This window comes from Heteronotia binoei, chromosome 4 (genome assembly GCF_032191835.1).
Source record: "Heteronotia binoei isolate CCM8104 ecotype False Entrance Well chromosome 4, APGP_CSIRO_Hbin_v1, whole genome shotgun sequence".
In the NCBI taxonomy this organism is placed as follows: Eukaryota; Metazoa; Chordata; class Lepidosauria; order Squamata; family Gekkonidae; genus Heteronotia; species Heteronotia binoei.
The window spans coordinates 85,327,612-85,345,433 of NC_083226.1; the positions used below are offsets into that span (position 1 = coordinate 85,327,612).

Here is a 17,822-nt window from a genome sequence, read left to right on the forward strand (position 1 = left end):
GTTGAAACACTTCAGATTGTTGGTGTCTTCTTTAAGAGGCATAACATTCAAAAGCCTTTCCAACATGGATTTGTCTGAACTCTTCCATGGTAATGCACAGTGCCCCTCTGCTCCTTCACTGCTGCCACTGCCACACTCCCTCCCCTCCCAGCCAGGCGCCATTCTACATGCACCAGCCAGCCCCTGCCTCATCAGACACTGATGCCACCTGGCCACCAATCCCAGCTGCTGCTGCCCCCAGGTCCCAGTAGCCCACCCCTGCCACTTGTTGGTGCCTTAGGCAGTAGACTACTTGGCTGACTTCCTAGTGCGAGCCCTGTCCAAGGATAGCCCTCACATATATGTTGTAACTGGTCAGTAAGCTTTCACAGACCATGGAGAATAAGTCAGCAGGAAACATTTAGTGAAAAGCATGGGGAAACTGAAGTTCTGAAGCTAGGGTTTTCAACTCAAGGTTGGAAAATTCCTGATGATTTGGGGGCACAACCTAGGGTAGCTGGGATGGGGACAAGGGATCTCCACAGCACCAATTTTCTCTGGAGGATAAGTTGCAATACTGGGAGACCTTAGGCCCCACTTGGAGAACAGTAACCCTATCTGAAGGGAGGGCCACAGAGAGTGTAAAGATGATGCCACATATGGCCTGCTTCTTTTTTAGGTTGGCCCCAGGATTCCAGTTTTTATTCCAGATGACTATACCCTCAGGAAGAACATATTGTCTTGAAGAAAGAAGGCCAGAAAAAATGTGTAGAGATACCCTCCTGTCCCACCAATTAAAGATGCTTGTTTGGTGGTGACATGAGAGAGGACCTTCTTCATGGCAGCCCCACAATTATGGAGGTGAGTTTCGCCTCCTCATTGTTGGTCTTCAGGTGGCAATTGCAGACAGCTTTATTTAGAACTACATTCTGATTGATTTAATTTTTATTATTCACAGTCCTAATTGGATTTGTTAAACTGTGACTTTTATGAGATTTGTAATAGTTGTTTTTATTGTGTTCTTATGATGTTTATTGGCATTGTAAGCCACTTTGAGTGCCACATGGGGAAAAGGCAGTTAATGATTTTTTTAATAAATAAAGAAGAGCCACAGGAAGCTGTCCTGTTCATCCCTTGACAGAAAGAACATTCCAATCAAATGACAGATACTTTGACCAAAAAGCTCAAGTCCACTGACTATATCTTTTTCAGTAATGAAAATCTTCAAAATAAATAAAGCAGATACTATATATGGCCTGATGTCTTAATAACCAGATATAAAAATGTATTCTGAAAAGTATTAATTCCTTTTGGTTTTCCATACACAAAAGATGGAAATCTTTATTTATGCATTGGCTGACAAATTGAACAAGCCATTTATGTGATTACACAGTATATTATTGCCATGCTAAATGCTGCTGGATTTTTGACAGATAGAAAGAGAAGCCACTTAGATTAAAACCATAAGGAAGTCCTGCATGTGCTTAGAAATAGTTTTTCAATTGCCTATGCATTAGCGAAATCAAGATGCAATGAAATCAGAGACACCTGAAAATGGGATATACTGTCACTTTTGAGGTGATTACGCTGGAAACATTCTTTAGGCTGAAGATAACAGACATTTTAACTGTAGTAGAAATGATTTTAAAGTATGTTCTCTGCTCTGAAAACAAACACTTATCATCAGAATATAGTGTGACCATATTGAAATCACTTCCACCGTACTTCAGTATGTCTGTCTGTTGTCACCCGTGGTGTATTAATTCTGTTTACACTTCTGTTCAGAAAATTGGAAATAATTTGACCTGCATGGAGGATAGCATGTAAACAAAAATGTCCTGCAGTTTTATTCTGCAGACACTTGATTGCCTATGGTTCTCTGTATTCAAGCAAAGGACTTCTACTTGGCTGAGAAGAAATGTTCACAGCATTCAAGTGTTCATGAGCAATGTGTATTCAAAAGTGAATGATGCATTTAAACAGCTCTTTGGTGACACTTAAAATGTAACAAGCATGCTATTTTTATGAATAACTGCATTCTTCAGCTTTTGATATACACAGTCTTGTTATACGTATGTTCTCTTTCAAAGTACCTTGTTCTGATGCAAAATATAGCCTATACAATTAATTCTCATATCATTTAAAAAATAAATGCCTTCCAAATCTTAAGTATTTGTTGTTTTCAAGCATGTTTTTTGTAGATGTCAACATTAAAAAAAAAAGGTTTACGAGGAGATACAACAAATGGATCCAATGGCAACAAAGGGATCCACAACCAGATCTGGAATTTTGCCAGTACAGAATTCTGTTGAGTGAGGGAGATAGGGTCCTTCCATTGAAAAAGGACTCCGTTGTCCAGTGAGAGAGCTTCTCATTTCACTTCTTATTCCAATGGAAGATTCTTCATTTAGTGGAAAGAGTCTATTGGATCCCATGCATAGTGTTCATTTGTCCCCCAACCCCATTCTGATCATAAATAGTACTGTAAATTACTCTGCACTGTGGTTTCATCCTGTGCATCCAAGACCAACCAGCCAAGGATTGGCTGCCGTGGGCCAAAACCTGTATGTTCATACACAGAATCCTAGGCTTTACCCTAATAAATGAGAAGGCTGAATTTGGTACTGGAAACCCTATGCCACACCATATTTTTGTTTTCCCAAGAGATGCTCCCTGTATTTCCAGTTTAAATAACAAGGGGTTAGCTGACTGCATGGGAAGTTCCTGTGTTGTTAACCTAGCGGACTCATTTTTTCCATGAATAAAAATTGGAAAACTTTGTCTTTGAGTTCATGACAAATAAATAAAAATTACATAATCTAATCATAAAACCCTTGAATAATGAAAAGTCATCGGTCTACTTCTGTATTAGAAAATAAAAATAAATACATAGTAAATTATACATCATAGGCACTTGCCCTATAACATTCCCCCTTTGGTCAAAAACATTTCTTCTTTCTGACTCCTGACCATTTTCATATACATTTGGACTGTTAATCAGTTACATATGAGTAGTGGTCAGATTATATCTTCAGAGGAATAATAATGAGTTGGAAGCTGTATGTTACTGAGGTCTGGAAATGTAGACAGAAGTTCCAGGGTGAGATTAAACGCAAAATTTAAATTTTGCTCATAAGCATCACAAAGAGCATTAATGAAATCAGTATATAAAATAATGAACAAAGGAATACTTCTCATCCAGGAACACTGCTTTTCTTTAACTTTGTGTATTGAGGAGTTTTCCAAATGTTATTATCATAAATGAATACATCTTTCATAATTCTATACACAGCATAGCATAGTTACAAATGTGCTGTTTTCTATGATTTTGAAATAAATGCCACTGGTTGTTCAGTACTGTTTTTTGTCAATGGAGAATTTATAAAAAGGCTATAATTCTTTTACCCCACATCATTTTTAAGTCTACTACATTTCTTTCAAAACATTAATTAAATAGTCTTACATGTTTCTCATTGTCTACAGGCCTGAAACCTGGTTCAGTCAGGACTCAGGAACTGAAATGATTGCTGTTTTCACATGATGACACACTTGCCTTTCAGCTTCTCTTTCCTTTTCTGTTGCTTGCTTTTTTTGCCATCAATCTGTAAACTCACAGTCCTGCGTTTTTCCAAGTTCAGAAGCTCTTGGAATAACTCCTTTACATTGTAGTTTGTCTTGGCAGAAGTTTCCATAAAAGCACACTTCCATTTTTTGGCCATGGCTTCTCCAGCACTAGTCTGGACCTCTCGATTATGATTCTCATCATTCTTGTTCCCCACCAGCATGATTGGAATGCTGTCTATATCCCCTTTAATCTGACAAATCTCTTCATAGATAGGTTTGAGTTCCTCCAAGGACTGCCGGCTGGTGATAGAATAGACCAAAATGAAAGCATGTCCTTTGGAAATAGACAAACGCTGCATGGCAGGAAATTGATGACTCCCTGTTGTGTCAGTAATCTGCAAAGTGCATATGCTCTTATCGCAGCTGATCACCTGCCTGTAGGTATCTTCAATTGTAGGGATATAACTGTCTCTGAAAGTGCCTTTTACAAACCTCAAGACCAGTGAGCTTTTGCCAACGCCTCCTGCTCCAAACACCACCACCCGGTAGTCATTGCTTTGTTCAGGCATGTTTTTAAATGTATGGGAGACACAATGAAGAAAGAAAACCTATGGAAAGAAATTGAAACCACAGATTTACAATTTGTAACAGCATCATTCAAAAAATTTGGAAATGACAGATAGATGATTTGTTAATACATATTTTGGAAACTAGTAGTGAGAAAAACCTCCCCCCCCCCAATTTTAAATTTTCTGTGTGGGGATAATAAAAAGACCATTTTATCAATGAATGCTCACTCAGCAAGGATATGTGTGCATGAAACTGATTATATCAATTTTAAATAAAACACAGCCTCTGGGCTTTGCAGAAATTCAAATTTACAACTGATCTCCAGACTACAAAGATCAGTTTAATTGGGGGGGGGGGGGATGACTGCTCTGGGTGGTACGCACTATGGCATTATACCCAGGTGAGGTATACCCAGCCCCCAAACTTAGCCCTGCCCAGGCTCTATCTCCAATTCTGGAGGAATTACCCAATCTGTAATTTGCAACTTTGTGTCAGAAAGTTTCTAAAAAAGAAGTCCTTGTCTCTGGCCATCCTCAGGAAAGCTAGCTACATTCTGAACTAAAGTGCTTAGTAAAAGCCATCTTACTGCCTTGTTGAGCCATTTGAGCAGAATTACAGCTTAATTACAGGAATAAGAATGACATTATACTTGCTTATATTAGATGTGTGTGAATTTCCTAGGGTATAGTAAAGACAAGTAGACTAAAAAATGCTATGGGGATATAAGAAAAGGAACTAGAAGATAAGGTAGATGTGTAGTTCATGTCACAATAAAGCCTACAGAAAGAAATGGAGTGAAGGCTATTAGAAGGAAATTTTCACCAAAGGATATCACTGACTAAAAATCTAAGAGACAGCTCCTCTGAGAGAACAGGGCTATGGTTTTGGCAGAACAGGAAAGAACAAGGAGGACTAACAGTTTTGCCAGTGTGGTTACAATCAAAAGAAACAAAGCAGATGGGGTGAGCAGTGCATCTCCAACTCTAGCCAGAAATTAGATACAAATATCACAGAATCAATTGTTTGGCTGTTGTGAGGAAAACATCTCTATTTCCTGGACATCGTAGTCACCAGTCTGGTTGCCAGGGTGCCTGGAGACTCAACTCACACACATCTGCCAGGAGAATGTGCGTTTTGTCTACCAAACAGGAAGGGACCTATGAGTACTAACAGCCACACCCTTACAGCAGCACTCCGTGTCTTCAGAAGAGTGCTAGCCAGGAGAACAGATGGTTTCCAGTCGCTCCGTGTGATACCCATCTGAGCCGTGGAGCGGAAAAAGTTGTGCAGCCAGGAACTGTCCAGGCAAGTGGTTTTCAGCCTTGACCATAGAATCCACTTTGGGAGGCTAACACCACAAGCAACTATCTTCCTGACATGCCCGACTCCATTACATCAAAGCATGAGGCTCACGTATTCAACAGATGTCACCTATGCATAAAGCCATCAAGCTTATCTTAAGCGTGAATCCTGCTAGACTGCCTAAGCCTTTGTCCAACGGAACTGAAGACAAAGACTGGTGCCTATGGAAGATCGAAGAAGAAGAAGACCATCTTCAGCCAGAGCCAAGTTCCTTTGTGTAGACCGGGTGTTACCTAGGTAGTAATTTGGCCATCTATTGTCACCTTTTTAGATAAGTTTGATAGACTTAAGTAACCCCCCCCCCACCTTAATAATTTTTCCCATTCTTTCCCTTAATGGTCATCCTGGAGCCTCCCAACCTGGCCCATTGTTACCTTGAAATCCAACCAGGTAACCAGGGCCCAAGCTTAATAATAATAATAAGCTTTTATTTATATCCCGTCCTCCCCGCCAAGGCATGCTCAGGGCGGCTCACAAGACATGGAGTGTACCATGATTATAAAATACAATTATACAATAAGATACAATTAAAACACATTAGGTAAATTAATTAATTAAAATCACTACAAATTAAAAGGTGCTACAGTACAGTATATATATATATCCAGATGGTTAGATGTCGCATTCAGGATTCCATCTTATAGGCCAGTTGAAAAAGGGCGGTTTTACAAGCCCTGTGGAACTGATTAAAGTCCCGCAGGGCTCGCACCTCCTCTGGCAATTGATTCCACCAGTGGGGGACCATTATTGAGAAGGCCTATTCTCTCATTGTTTTCAGTTTGGCCTCCCTTGGTCCAGGGATTTTTAGAAGATATTGAGAACTAGATCTCAGTGCTCTGTGGGGGATGTATGGAGAGAGGCAGTCCCTAAGGTAGACAGGTCTTCGGCCATATAGGGCTTTAAAGGTAATAACCAGTACCTTGTAACGAACTCGGAACACAATTGGCAGCCAGTGCAGCTCCCGCAGCCTAGGCTGTATATGTTCCCACCGAGGTAGTCCCACTAACAGCCTGGCTGCCGCATTCTGGACTAGCTGCAGTTTCCGAGTTCGGTACAGGGACAGCCCCATGTAGAGGGCATTACAGTAGTCCAACCTCGAGGTGACTGTTGCATGGATCACTGTTGCCAGGTCGCTATGTTCCAGGAAGGGGGCCAACTGCCTCGCCCTCCTAAGGTGGAAAAAGGCAGATTTTGCAGTGGCTGCTATCTGTGCCTCCATTGTCAAGGAAGGCTCCAGTAGCACTCCCAGGCTTCTGACCCTGCGCACTGGTATCAGCGACGCACCGTCAAAGGCTGGTAGGGAGATTTCCTCCCCTGGCCCACTGCGACCTATGCAAAGGACCTCTGTCTTCGCTGGATTCAGCTTCAACCCACTCTGCTTGATCCATCCTGCCATGGCCTGCAATGCACGTTCCAGATTTACAAGGAAATCGCCAGTGCGGACACCCATCAGTAGATAGAGCTGGGTGTCATCAGTATACTGGTGGCAACCCAGCCCATGCCTTCGGGCAATCTGGGCAAGGGGGCGCATGTAGATGTTAAACAACATTAGGGAGAGAACTGCCCCCTGAGGCACCCCACAATTGAGTAAGCACCTCTGGGACAGCTCTCCTCCAATCACCACCCTTTGTCCCTGACCCTCAAGGAAGGAGGAGAGCCACTGTAAGGCTAGCCCCCGAATTCCTGCATCGGCGAGGCGGCGGATCAGCAGCCGATGGTTGACCATATCGAACGCAGCCAATAGGTCTAACAACAGCAATACTGCCAAGCTGCCTTGGTCCAGATGTTGCCGGAGGTCATCCATGAAGGCAACCAGCACTGTCTCCGTCCCGTGGCCCGGGCGGAAGTCAGACTGGTATGGGTCTAAGGTGGAAGCGTCATCCAGAAAACCTTGTAACTGCAACACCACAGCCCTCTCAATGACTTTGCCCAAAAAGGGCAAATTTGAGACCGGCCGATAGTGAGCCAATTCGGCCGGGTCAGATGCAACCTTTTTCAAGAGAGGGTGGACCACCGCCTCCTTCAGGTCAGTTATGGGCATCCAATTAGGTGCTTGTTCATTGGTCAGTTATGGGCATCCAATTAGGTGCCAACAATAAACCTTCTATTGGCTACTGTGGAAGTCCAGCCTTTATGGTCACTATAGAGCCTCCCCTTTTTCCATCCCTGTACCTCCCATCCCCTGAGGGCTCAAGGTAGTCCTTATAACCTGTGACCCAGCTCCTCACAGGTGTGCATCTAGCAGTACCCCAGTTCCGCTGTCTAGATCCATCCCCGATTCTTGGCCAGTTGAGGGTCCCATTTCCCCCGTCCTCTTTCATCGCCATTGGAGCCTTCCTTGAAGACTACGATCAGTAACTATCACCCTGTTTGTCTATCCATGTGTTGTCTCTATATATCTCTCTATTTTTCCTAGGACTGTATGTATGTTTCATGAGCACATTGCCTTGTATGTATGCCTATATTTTTCTGGAATAAATTTTAATTGTTTTACTTAATTAGAGTCTTTGGTAAATTTAAGCATTAATTTCTGGACGTGTATCCTGTATACATACGTAAAAAGATCCTGTTTAAGCCAGGTGTCCATCTGTCAATTCCCCAACCTCATTTTGAGCGCATTTTGGCTTACACTGTAACACAATACAATGCAAAGCATGAAAAATGAACATGCATGTGTGTGTTTTTAATTTTCTAGAAGTTCAACTACATAGAGGGAAGGTTATGCACTATGCATAACTATGCACTTTTTGTTACCTTTTTTTTAGGTGTATATCTCCTTTCTTAAAAGAAGATATGGGCCTGATCATTTGGCTTTCCCTTCTATAGACCATAAGGTGGTTTCTCTAGTTCTAAGGTCTATATTTACACACAGTGCTACAGTCATCAGTATCAATTTATGTCATTTTTAAAAGTATCTAAAGCTCAAATGACTTTCTTACATTGGGAATAAAATGTATTCTCATATCATGAATTCAGCACTAGACATTTTAAGGGATTTTAGGATTTTAGGTTTCCTTCCAGAAAGTAAAATTCAAATATATTAAACTTTACTTGAGCTATACAGTCCATATATAACTGAGTTCAGTGATACCACTTAACTTCAAGGAAGGAAGCACAAATAAATTAATGTCCTTTGTTTGAAAACTGTTGGTATTTAGCAGAGTAAAAGTAAGACAACCTCACATCAGGCCTGTAGCCAGAAAATCTTCGTTGGGGGCCCCACAGAATAAAATTTTGGACGGAGGCCTCCACTCTCTCTGGCACCACTTCTCTGGTGGCCCCCGCCCCCCTCCACAGCACCTCCCCCTCCCTTCCTCTCTCCCACCCCATGAAGCGCCGGTTCCTCCTGGGGTTCTTTCCAGGCCTCCCCGCGCTGATCATGGGAAAAGCCGTGCAGGGAGGTCAGCACTCCTCTGCTGGCCTTCCGGCACTCTTCAGAGCTCTAGCACTGGGGCCATGGCAAGAGGCACCAGCAAGCCCTGCAAGAGCGCCCACCGCCTCTGCTGCTTCCTCTCTACTTTCCTCCCATGCAATCCGGAGATGGAAGTAGGGAGGAAGCAGTAGAGGCGGCGGACACTTTTTCAGGGCCTGCTGGTGCTTCTTTTTGCCATGGCTCCAGTGCTAGAGCTCCAGAGAGTGTCCTGTGATCACTGTTGGGGGACCTGGAAAGAGCCCCAGGAGGAGCCGGTGCTTCATGGGGTGGGCGCCACACAGAGGGGAGCAGGGCCCACAAGAGCAGCAGGGAGTTCGGGGGCCACCAGAAGGGGCCACACTAGTCAAAGGGGGTTCAATGGAGGGGCCGGGCTGCCCCGTGGTCCCCGTGGCTATGGGCCTGCCTCACATGTGTATTTAAAAAAAAAACTTTACTAAACAAAATATGGGAAGGGTCATATTGGAAGAGAAAAGTAACAACATCCTGACCAATTAGTTCTAAATTCCATCTTGCCTACTTGGTGGTTTAGACTTTTGCGTGAGTGAAAACAAAGTTTTCCCAAAGCCCCTTCCTTTTCAGAGTATGAGACAAAATGCATGTAGCACCCCAATAAAACTGATCATCCAATAGCTGGTCCTGACTCCATTTCATTAGGAATATCACCTCCCTTTCTCTGGTGGGAAATATGTGTCAAAAAACTAATTGGTTCCAAGCTAATTAGCTAAGAATTAGCATATTTAAACAAACAGGTTAGTTCTTTCATGTTTGAAGGGAATGAACTTGCAATGTCCCAACAAAAACTTCTCACCATTTTTTGCTATTGGCCTAGACTATTTTGAATCTCTTCCAAATTTGAAATAGTTTGTGAAATGTTTACTGCTAACACAGCCATCTTCCAAACCACAAATCTATGCTTCAACATGGGCAGAATAGAGTGGACATTCAGTGGAAGCTTCAAGTCCTTTGTCCCTGGCTGGAAGAAGAAAAGGATGTATAGACTAAGGGGGGTGGGTTGGGGGAAAATGTAAAATGGATATCAGAAATCATGTAGAGAAATGGATAATGTATAATAATAATAAAAATATACATTGGAAAAAAAACAACATGGGCAGAATAATGAGCTGTCAGGAACCAACCAGTTCTTTAAACAGAGAATAAACCCTAAAAGGAGTCAATCTTTCCTTTAAATTATTCTTCTCAAATTCTCATAGCAAGATTATGGGAGCTATAGTTTCATTCAGTTCAGGATGCTGAGAAAACTAAAATCCTGTCAACTCTGGCAGAAAGTCATGCTGGGGAAATCTGGGACAAGTAGTTTGCAGAAAAGATCTAATCTCATCAGTGTTTAATCTGATAATTCTCCTCCCTTTGGAAAGGTTATGGATTGGAAATGGGAAATTACTGGCGGAGACAGTAACAGTGTATGTGTGCGCACATTTTGTAACCATCCCATACAAACATCTGCAAATGTCTACAGGTCTTTACTGAATGTTTGGGGATGTTGACAGAATCTTGATCCTGCAGCCTGCAGCGTAGCTGCTAGGCTGCTTGGATCTGTTTGCCCACCAGGGGGGGAAGGGACGGAGTTCGCCCGTTTGGGCGCACTTTGCTGGGGGCGGGGTTTAGCCGTGTTATCGGCTAGCTCCTCGTTCCTTCTCAGTCCCTCGGCGATCGGTGCGCTTGTCGGGAGGCTGTCTTCCCGGGGTTTCTTGCCCGGCTGTGTGTGCGTTTGAGGCAATTTGTCAGGCTTCTTCATCGTCGTTAGGGTCCTCGGTTCCTCGAGCAGCTTGAGAGGAGCGGCGGTGGCAGCTTCGTTCAGCGGACGGAGCGACAGCGGACGGAGTGGCATTGGCTGGCTGAGTTTTGCTTGGGGCTGGGTGTTCGGCGTGGGGAGGTCTGAGCGGTTGGAGGTGGGGGGTTGTGTGTTTTGCTCCTGCTTATTGTGTGTTTCACACATATATATTGCAGGAGCCTGGGGTTTAGAGTAGTAAAGCTGCAGTGCTGCAGTTTTAGCTCTAATCACAGGCTGAGACAGATCCCGGTGGAGGCTTGGGTCAGGTGTCGGGTTTTAGGTTGCATTGGTCTTCCTTGCCCCTGGGGGCGATTGGCCATTGGTGTTAGGGGGGAGGTAGAGTCTGTTGAACCCCCCACCCCACCCCACCCTTAGTTATAGTGGCTTAGCTTGAGGCTGTGTGGTAGCTGGGGCTGCTGCTGGGCAGTTTTGAGCTGTTGCCAGGCAGTTTAGGGCTGTTGCCAGGCAGTTTGGGGCTGTTGCTAGGCAGTTTTGGGCAGCCATTTTAGGTCCCTTAGGGAAGGGGCAGAAAGGCAGTTGGGTGGCCATTTTGAGGTGCCTTTTATAAGGAAGGTAAGCGTGGCCATTTTGGTGGTTGTCTGGGTGGCAGTTCTTGGAAAAAATGGCTGGGGGTAAAGGTTCAGGCAAGTCAAAAGGTAAGAAGCCTGCACCCAGACCATCTAAAGCGCCTGCTAGGAGGCCACCACCCCCATCCTCTTCGGATGATGAGGATGAAGCGGTTGTGAATTATAATATTCTGAGCAGGCTGCAGGCCTTGGAGCAGGCGTCGGGTGTCCCTTCCTTGAGTGGGGGTGGAGATGTGAGGCAATCCAAAAAGGCGAAGCAGGCTAATATTCTCACCAGGTTGTCTATTCTTGAGGGCAGGTCTGGTGGAGTCATGCCTGGCATGGATACCAGTTCCTTTGGCCCTGATGCAGGTTTGGTGGAGGCGGCGGGGACGTCGGGCATCGGTTTGCCGGTGACACCTGCTGGACTTGGAGGTAGGTTTGGTGATGGTTTGCAAGTTGGGTCCGGGCAGGTTTGGCCATGGGGAACATGGGGACCTGCTTCGGCAGCTGGGCAGGGTGCTTCAGGGATAAGCTTAGGTGTGCCTACTCCTTCTGGGACAGGGCTGGTGCAAAATTGGGCATGGCCAGGGGGGTTGGGCATACCCTGTGCGCATCCAGGTGCAGGGCAAATGAACTTGTCAGGTCCCATGGTGGGAGCCACATCTCAGTACGGGATGGTGCCTTTTACGGCCTTGCCTTTTGGGGAGGTTGCTCTGCCACTTGGGGACCATTTGCTTCCTGCCACAAAGGAAAAAAATTTAAAGGGAGAATATGTTGACTTATTTTCTCTACTTTATCGGGAGGTGGAGAAAAAAGACAAAGAGGAATTAGATGAGAAGGAGAAGGAGAAGTTAAGGAAACGAAAGGTTGACAGAACATGGGCGAATTGGCTGCCAGGGTTCTGTATTTACGCCGGGGTGATTGCTAGGGCGCAGCCATGGCGGGCAGCGTCCTTGTTTCAATACTTGGACATAATCTATAAGGGCTACACGACCTTTAGTGGACCGGCCTGGTTACAGTACGACCAGGAATTTAGAATGAGGGCTGCTCTATATCCGTCCCTCCAGTGGGATCGGATTCATCAGCAGCTTTGGCTGCAGGTTATGTCCCCGGCTAGGCCTAACCTGGGTGACCGATCAGATAGCGGTCATTTAGTGAGTAGGTCGCCCGCATCTGCTTCGTTAAGCTCTCCCCGCGGTACAGCGGGGCAGGCGGTTCAACCCCGCTTGCTCTGCTGGGATTTTGGATCCCTTGGGGTGTGTAACAGAAAGGCGTGCCAGTTTAAGCACGAGTGCCCCATGTGTGGTGGATCCCATGCATTTGACAGCTGCCCAAAAACCCGGGGGCGGAAGAATTCTAAGAGGCCCGGGGGGGGCGGAGGAGCTTTTCCAGCCAAGAAAGGGGCCCAGCCCGATAAGGGTGGGACCGCTTGAATGGTGGCTGGCTAGGTATCCTAGGAGGGTTGACAGTTCGTATTTGTTAGAAGGTTTCAAGTTTGGGTTTAGGATCCCTTTTCGGGGGCCTCGAGTTTCGTTCAGGTCTGGAAACCTTAAGTCTGTTCAGGGTTTGGAGCAGGTTGTTAGGGACAAGATTGCCAAGGAGTTGGCTGAGGGAAGGATTTTGGGTCCTTTTGTGCAGCCTCCAGTGGCTACTTTGAGAGTCTCGCCGTTAGGTGTGGTGCCTAAAAAGACACCTGGTGAATTTCGTTTGATTCACCATTTGTCTTTTCCTAAGGGTCAGTCAGTGAATGATGGGATTCCGGAGCATTTGTGCTCTGTTAGGTACACCAGCTTCGACCAGGCTATCGCCGTGGTGAGGCGTTGCGGGGTGGGGGCAGAATTGGCAAAATGCGATATCAAGTCTGCATTTCGCCTTTTGCCCGTCCACCCTGATGATTTTGACCTATTGGGGTTTTCTTTTGAGGGCCAATTTTACATGGATAGAGCGTTGCCAATGGGCTGCTCTGTGTCATGTTCTGCTTTTGAGCGTTTCAGCACGTTTTTAGAATGGGCTGTGCGTGAGAAAGTGGGTTTGCAGGATGTCGTTCATTATTTGGATGACTACCTTTTTGTGGGGCCTGAAGGGACAGGACGTTGTGGGCGGCTGTTGGCAGGTTTTACTGAGCTGGCTGCTGAACTTGGAGTCCCCTTAGCGCCAGAAAAAATGGAAGGTCCAACCCAGAGGTTGACTTTTCTGGGGATTGAGATTAACACGATTGACCAGTTTTCTAGGGTGCCTTTTCAGAAAGTAGTGGAGCTGAGGGCTAGGATTGATGCCTTTCTCCTTAAAAAGAAGGTCACTTTGCTGGAGTTGCAGCAGTTAGTGGGGCACCTCAACTTTGCTTGCAAAGTGGTTGCGCCGGGAAGGGCTTTTCTTAGGAGGCTGTGTGATGCTATGGCAGGGTTACGCTTGCCTCAGCATAGGACTAGGGTTACCTGCAGCATGAGAGATGATCTGAGGGTTTGGCAGGAATTTTTGGAGTCTTTTAATGGAGTCTCCTTTTGGAGGGAAGACTTGAGGCTCGAGGCCGAGCTCCAAGTCATGTCTGATGCTGCAGGATCTTTAGGCTTTGGAGTCTACTTTCGCGGACATTGGTGCGCGGATGTTTGGCCTGATTCTTGGATACGGGTAGGTGTGAACCGAGATCTTACGTTTCTCGAGTTCTTTCCCATTTTAGTCGCGGTTTGGCTGTGGAGGAAGGATATGGCCAATCACACTGTGCATTTTTGGTGTGATAATATGGCAGTGGTCCATGTCATTAATTCCCTTTCATCCAAATCGGGACGGGTTATGAGACTGGTGAGGGCCTTCACTCTGCACTGTTTGCGGCTTAATATTTTGTTTTTAGCCAGGCATGTTCCTGGGGTGAGTAATGGGGTGGCTGACGCTCTGTCTTGTAAACAGATGGAGAGGTTTCGTCAGCTGGCCCCAGAGGCAGACGGAGAGCCGGTGCCAATGCCCCAGGAGTTATGGCGGATTGGAGAGCCGAAGCCTGCAGAGCGATAGGTCTAGCCATTGCGCCTAGTACTCGGAAGTCTTACGAACGGGCTGTGCGGCAGTTTGAAGACTTTCGGGCTGAGGTAGGGTATCGCAGGGTTTGGCCCCTCCCGGTGGAGGAATTGCTCCATTACTGTGTTTCGCTACGAGGTAAGGGGTTGGCCGTGCGATCGATTAGGGGGCGCCTGTCTGCATTGGCTTTTGCAAGTAAGGCGCTGGGTTATAGGGAGGATACAGCAGATTTTCGTCTCCAAAAGATGTTGGAGGGGTGGTCTAGAGAGGCTGGGCCCACAGTTGATACGCGGAATCCGGTGTCTCCGTCGATTCTGCGGGGTTTGAAGAGGGTGTGGGGCGTGGTGTGTGCCTCGTCTTTTGAGGCATGTTTATTTCACGCTGCGTCCTTGCTAGCCTTTTTTGGGGCCCTTAGAGTGAGTGAGCTGGTGGCTCAGTCTAGAAATGATGTTTCTGGAAGAGCGTTGCAGATGAGGGATTTGAGGTTGTTTGGGGGTAAGGCAGTCGTTACTGTCCGTCGCTCGAAGACGGATCAGTTGCAGCGGGGTACTGTTCTCGAGCTTGGTAGTTGTTCAGAGCTTGAGCTGTGTCCAGTTAACGCATTGACTGCTTACTTGGCAGTGTGCGGGCCCAAGGATGGATTTTTGTTTATACACCTGGACGATAAGCCATTGACGAAACACCAGTTTGGGGCTGTCACGTCCAGGGCTTTGGATGAATTAGGGTTATCTGGGGTGCGGTTTGGGACCCACTCCTTTAGGATCGGGGCGGCTTCGACAGCGGCTGCTATGGGGCTTCCTTCCACCTCCATTCAGAGGTTGGGGTGTTGGCGTTCTTCGGCTTATAAGGCCTATATACGCCCCTTTTTCGGGCAATGAGTGCTCTGGGTTTTGGAATGTTTTGGTTCTGTTTGTGTCTAATGGTTTTTCTCTTTTTAGATGCTGCTGTTCCTGGCCAGAGGAGCCGGAGCCGAGTTCTCATCTGCAGCCATAGCTACGTGTTTTGGGCTGCTCTTCAAGCACGGAGAACTGCGGTTGGCTCTCAGCTGGGACTCAGCCAGCATGCAGTTATCGAATGGCAGAGGCGTCGGGGCCTTCAGTGGCCGGGCTTGCTGCCATTGTTATTTAAGGGTAGAGCGGGTCCTCCTCCTCAGGTTTTAATGCTTCACCTGGGAGGTAATGATCTGGGGTTATTGAAGGGTAAAGGCCTTGGTGTGGCAAGCCCGTGATGACTTCCAGTGCATTAGGGAGCGATGGCCGGAGACCATTATAGTTTGGTCAGCCATGCTGCCCCGCCAGGTGTGGCGTTATGCTTTGGACCCCGCAGCCATAGAGAGAGCCAGGTATAAAGCCAACAAAGAAATAAAAAAATTACTGGAGAGGGGATTGGGCCACTATTTACCCCATCCGGATATTTCAGCGAGATGTCCTGACCTCTACAGAGGGGATGGGGTCCATCTCTCAGAAAAGGGTAATATGCTTTTCCTGAGAGATTTGCAGCAAGGGTTGCGGGTGGCTTTGGGCCTCCCGGTGGGTGCTAAGCCCTAAGTAGAGACTTGGCCTTATTAGTGGCAGGTTTTAGGGGTTTAGGACACTATGCGGCTAGGGGAGGACTGTGAAGCATCCCCCTTTTGGGGAATTTTGGGGTCTGGCATGATCGACCTTGGGGTTTGGAGACCCGGGTTTGGAGAATGCAGACTGTCCAGGAGGCTCGGCTAGAGGGTGCCTTTCTGCTGAGACGTGCGTCTGGGTTTGGGCCCTCTGGTGCGGGCCTCCCTGCTGGGCCTGCCTGGAGGGAGCTGAGTCGCTCAGCTCCGGCTGGGGGGCTGGGTCCCTCGCCCGTTAATGGCAGGGGAGCGGTCGCGGTGACCCCTAGACCTGGCCAGGCCGCTGGTGGGGTGCCCTTGCTGTTCATGTTGTGAGTTAATAAAGTGGCCCAATTTTATTCCAATGCATTGTGTCCGTCTCTTTATTCTGACCTTGGTGGGCAATCTTGATCCTGCAGCCTGCAGCGTAGCTGCTAGGCTGCTTGGATCTGTTTGCCCACCAGGGGGGGAAGGGACGGAGTTCGCCCGTTTGGGCGCACTTTGCTGGGGGCGGAGTTTAGCCGTGTTATCGGCTAGCTCCTCGTTCCTTCTCAGTCCCTCGGCGATCGGCCCTCCCACCCACCCTGTCTGTTTACTTTACTTTACTTTACTTTATTCGATTTATATCCCGCCCTACCCCACCGAGGTGGGCTCAGGGCGGCTTACAACAATAAAAGCTAACAGAGGTCGATTTAAATACAATTAAAATTATACAATAAAATACATAAAAGCCTAAAAATATGTATGTTATGTAGGCATTGCTGGTTATGTAGGCATTGCTGGTTGCCTCATTTGAGGAGCCGGGTAGGAATTTTTTACGCCCCGGTTGATTGGCTGGTGCTGGGGTGTGTTTTTCGCCTACCCTGCATAGCAGTGCAGTGGATTGAGGAATTGGCTTGGGGAAGGTGCCTTTAAATAGGTGGTCACTTTAGTTGGTAGGTTTTAGGGGTTTAGGACACTATGCGGCTAGGGGAGGACTGTGAAGCATCCCCCTTTTGGGGAATTTTGGGGTCTGGCATGATCGACCTTGGGGTTTGGAGACCCGGGTTTGGAGAATGCAGACTGTCCAGGAGGCTCGGCTAGAGGGTGCCTTTCTGCCGAGACGTGCGTCTGGGTTTGGGCCCTCTGGTGCGGGCCTCCCTGCTGGGCCTGCCTGGAGGGAGCTGAGTCGCTCAGCTCCGGCTGGGGGGCTGGGTCCCTCGCCCGTTAATGGCAGGGGAGCGGTCGCGGTGACCCCTAGCCCTGGCCAGGCCGCTGGTGGGGTGCCCTTGCTGTTCATGTTGTGAGTTAATAAAGTGGCCCAATTTTATTCCAATGCATTGTGTCCGTCTCTTTATTCCGACCTTGGTGGGCAAATGTGTAATGTTTGTTCCTCCACCTGAAATGAAGGTACACAGCCTATTGTTGCCAATTTACAGGTGGGACTGGAGATCTCCTAGAATTGAAACTGATCTCCAGAAAACAGATATCTATCCCCTTGGGGGGGGAAATGCTGATTTGGAGGGTGGACTCTGTGGCAATATATCCTCTCCTCTCCCCTAACCCCACCATCCCCAGACTTCATCCCAAAACCTCCAGTTTACCATCCTCTCTCTCTCACTTTCTCTCTCACACACACACACACACACACATGCTACAATGGCCAATTTTCAGACCTTTACTCTCTCACAGTTTGTGTAATTCTTTTTTTAAAAAAAATCTGTTCAGTGCCATCAATACATACTACTGCATAAATTAAATGTCTCACACATTTTGTTTATTCCGAACCTATTACAAATCCATTTTGTCTGTCTATTGTGACACAGTAGAAAAAGAGAAAACAGACCTTGTGCTTCACTATTAAATTCTAATAAAAAATCTCCTAGGAACCAGAGATAATTTGTCTTATCATGGAAAAAGAATTTGATCCATTACTACAAAAGTTTTATTTTTAGTTTTAAACTAATATATTAGATGATG

At 46.6% G+C, this 17,822-nt stretch overlaps 1 protein-coding gene across 1 annotated transcript in view; it reads right to left on the bottom strand.

Annotated features, from left to right (window-relative positions):
- Nucleotides 1-3,211: 3,211 nt before the first annotated feature.
- Nucleotides 3,212-17,822, bottom strand: part of DIRAS2 (DIRAS family GTPase 2) — a 47,937-nt gene continuing 33,326 nt past the window's right edge. The window contains exon 2 of the mRNA XM_060236417.1: nucleotides 3,212-4,151. Coding sequence (XP_060092400.1) covers nucleotides 3,513-4,112 — 600 coding nt within the window. The 5' untranslated portion in view covers nucleotides 4,113-4,151 and the 3' untranslated portion in view covers nucleotides 3,212-3,512. The remainder of the gene's footprint in view (nucleotides 4,152-17,822) is intronic.